The 2500-nt window shown below is 58.2% G+C and overlaps 2 protein-coding genes across 2 annotated transcripts in view; one reads left to right on the top strand and one right to left on the bottom strand.

Moving 5' to 3' along the window:
• The window catches only part of PTSG_04661 (uncharacterized protein), a gene marked incomplete at both ends in the record, with an annotated part of 8007 nt that extends 7298 nt beyond the window's left edge, over window positions 1-709 (bottom strand). The window contains 3 exons of the mRNA XM_004994695.1: window positions 1-42; window positions 165-225; window positions 463-709. The exon at window positions 1-42 is cut by the window's left edge and continues 177 nt beyond it. Coding sequence (XP_004994752.1) covers window positions 1-42; window positions 165-225; window positions 463-709 — 350 coding nt within the window. The remainder of the gene's footprint in view (window positions 43-164; window positions 226-462) is intronic.
• Window positions 710-1157: 448 nt separating this feature from the next.
• PTSG_04660 (SmIrV1 protein) overlaps window positions 1158-2500 on the top strand; it is a 3262-nt gene continuing 1919 nt past the window's right edge. Inside the window, exons 1-2 of the mRNA XM_004994694.1 lie at window positions 1158-1296; window positions 1661-2341. Coding sequence (XP_004994751.1) covers window positions 1219-1296; window positions 1661-2341 — 759 coding nt within the window. The 5' untranslated portion in view covers window positions 1158-1218. The remainder of the gene's footprint in view (window positions 1297-1660; window positions 2342-2500) is intronic.

The following is a 2500-nucleotide window of genomic DNA, read 5'->3' as shown; positions in this document are numbered from 1 at the left end:
CCGTTCTTGAAGTCGCCGTTGTACTCCAAGTAGTTGTCATACCTGCAGCATGACGAGGGAGGGGGTGAACGAGGCAGCTGAGGATGATAGAAGCGAAGACGATGCAGCTCATCGTGCAGCGACAGCACACCTCGGGCACGCACGCAGGTGCTGTTTGCACTTACACGCATGATCCGCGACCGTGGATATGGCCATCCACAAAGTGGCCCTCATACCGTACTCGCCCTGCACGTGTCATGCATGAGTAGGGGAGGGGGAGGGGGTCGTGGTGGCCGCGGAGTGAGAACAAGGACAGCAGCAAACACTTCAGCATATCCCCACGTCCACAAGCACACACACACACATGCCCACACACACACACACACGCACACACACACACGCACGTCCACAAGCTCTCACACACGCACACACATGCCCACACACACACGCACGCACGCACACACACACATATACACACAGTACCGTTGAGGGTGTGCACGCCATCGCCGTGTCGCATGTTATCCTTGAAGGCGCCCGTGAAGGTGATGTCCTCTGTGGTGACCAGCTGACCTCGGCCGGAGCGAACGCCACGCTGCAGCTCGCCGTGGTAGGACGCCGCTGAGCGGGGTCGCTGAGGCCATTCCACGCGGCCAATGCCCTCGGGCCGTCCATCCTGGATCGTACCGTGGTACACGCCCCCACTGGCGAGGAGCACACCTTCCCCGTTCATCTCACGGGGGTGAGGGCGAGGTACGCAAGCAAAGGAACAGCTCGCACTACCAGTAACGCCAGCGCCAGCGCGTTATCTGTCCAGCCAGCACAGCGCTGTGTGTGTGTGTATGTGTGTGTGTGTGTGTGTGCACGTGTGTGATTATGGGTGCTGTCGTTGCCGCTGCTGTCGCTGTGGAGTTGATCCTTGGTTGCTGGCTGGAGAAAGAAAGAGACGAAGGACTACGAAGAGGAAAAGAAACAGTATCTCAATACGGCGGCAAAGCCAACGACAAGCGGTGAAGCTTGGTCGGTGGAAGGCTTGTTTGCTATCGTTATCACGCAAGAAGGTGATTTGAGGTGAGTTGACAGGTGGGTGAGGGCAGCAAGGACCTCAGCTGCTGCTCGGTGGGTGTTGTGGTTCTTTGGGTCTATTCGTTTTCGTATCCAACCAGCTATTTCTGCTGAGTCAGCACTTATTGCACGGCCTGCACCACGTCAGCAAACAAGACACACACACACACACACGATATGAGGATGACAGTGGTGGCGGCTGTGGCTGCGCTGCTTGTTGGCGCTGTGGCGCTTGCGACGGTGCCGACATGCCAGGTAAGACAATGGAGAAGAGGGGCAGGGGAAGGGGGGGGGGAGGGGAACAGAGAGGGAGAGAGGGAGAGGGGGGTGCTGCAAGCGCGCGGGATGGGGGAAATAAGGCTGTGGTGTGTTTTGAGGAGGTGTGTCTTGAAGCCTGGCTGCTCTTGTGAACAAGAGACGGACACATCATCAGCATTGGTGTTGGCTCGGTTTCATACACACACACACACATACACACACATACACACACATGCACACACATGCACACACATACACACACAACACACACAGAGGCACACACACACACACATACACACACTCTCTTTCCCTCTCACTATCTCTCCCTATCTCGCTCACACGCATGCACACGTGTTGGTAGGCGACGACACACTTGAAGGAGACGTTTGAAGATGGCGCCGGGTGGATGCAGCGGTGGGTGCACTCTGAGGCCAAGAAGGCGGGCGTGAGCGACGCCATTGGCAAGTACAACGGCCAGTGGAAACTGAAGGAGGACGACAACGGCGCGCGCCTGGTGATGGCTGCGGCCCACAAGCACTACGGGCTGAGCCGCCAGCTCGACACCCCAGTGACCTTTGAGGACAAGGACGACGACCTCATTGTGCAGTACGAAGTGCGGTTCGAGGAGCCCATGGAGTGTGGCGGCGCCTACATGAAGCTGCTCACCAACACAGACGACCTGGACCTCTCCCAGCTCACGGACAAGACGCCGTACACCATCCTGTTTGGGCCAGACAAGTGCGGCGCCTCCAACCACCTGCGGTTCATCTACCGCTTCAAGCACCCGGTCACTGGCGAGTACAAGGAGGTGCACGCGCGCCAGGTGTCTGCGTCGGAGTCGCTCCTCTTCAGCCACACCCGCACCAACCTCGTCGCTCTCGTCCTGCGGCCAGACAACACGTTTTCGCTGCACATCAACGGCGAGGAGGTGAGCCGCGGCGTTCTCACCGCCAAGGATGACTTTGACCCTGCCCTCATGCCCAGCCCCACCATCGACGACCCAACAGACTTCAAGCCAGAGGACTGGGACGACCGCGAAATGGTACGCGCTCTGTCTGCGTGTGTGTGGGGGGGGGGGGGTAAGGTGATGCATGCGTGTGTTTCTGCTTGTGTGTGCGTGTATATGTCCACGTACTTTGTGTGTGTGTGTGTGTGTGTGTGTGTGTGTGTGTGTGTGTGTGTGTGTGTGTGTGAAGCTCAT

Source organism: Salpingoeca rosetta (assembly GCF_000188695.1).
Source record: "Salpingoeca rosetta unplaced genomic scaffold supercont1.10, whole genome shotgun sequence".
In the NCBI taxonomy this organism is placed as follows: Eukaryota; class Choanoflagellata; order Craspedida; family Salpingoecidae; genus Salpingoeca; species Salpingoeca rosetta.
This window is presented reverse-complemented; position numbering and strand designations above follow the sequence as displayed.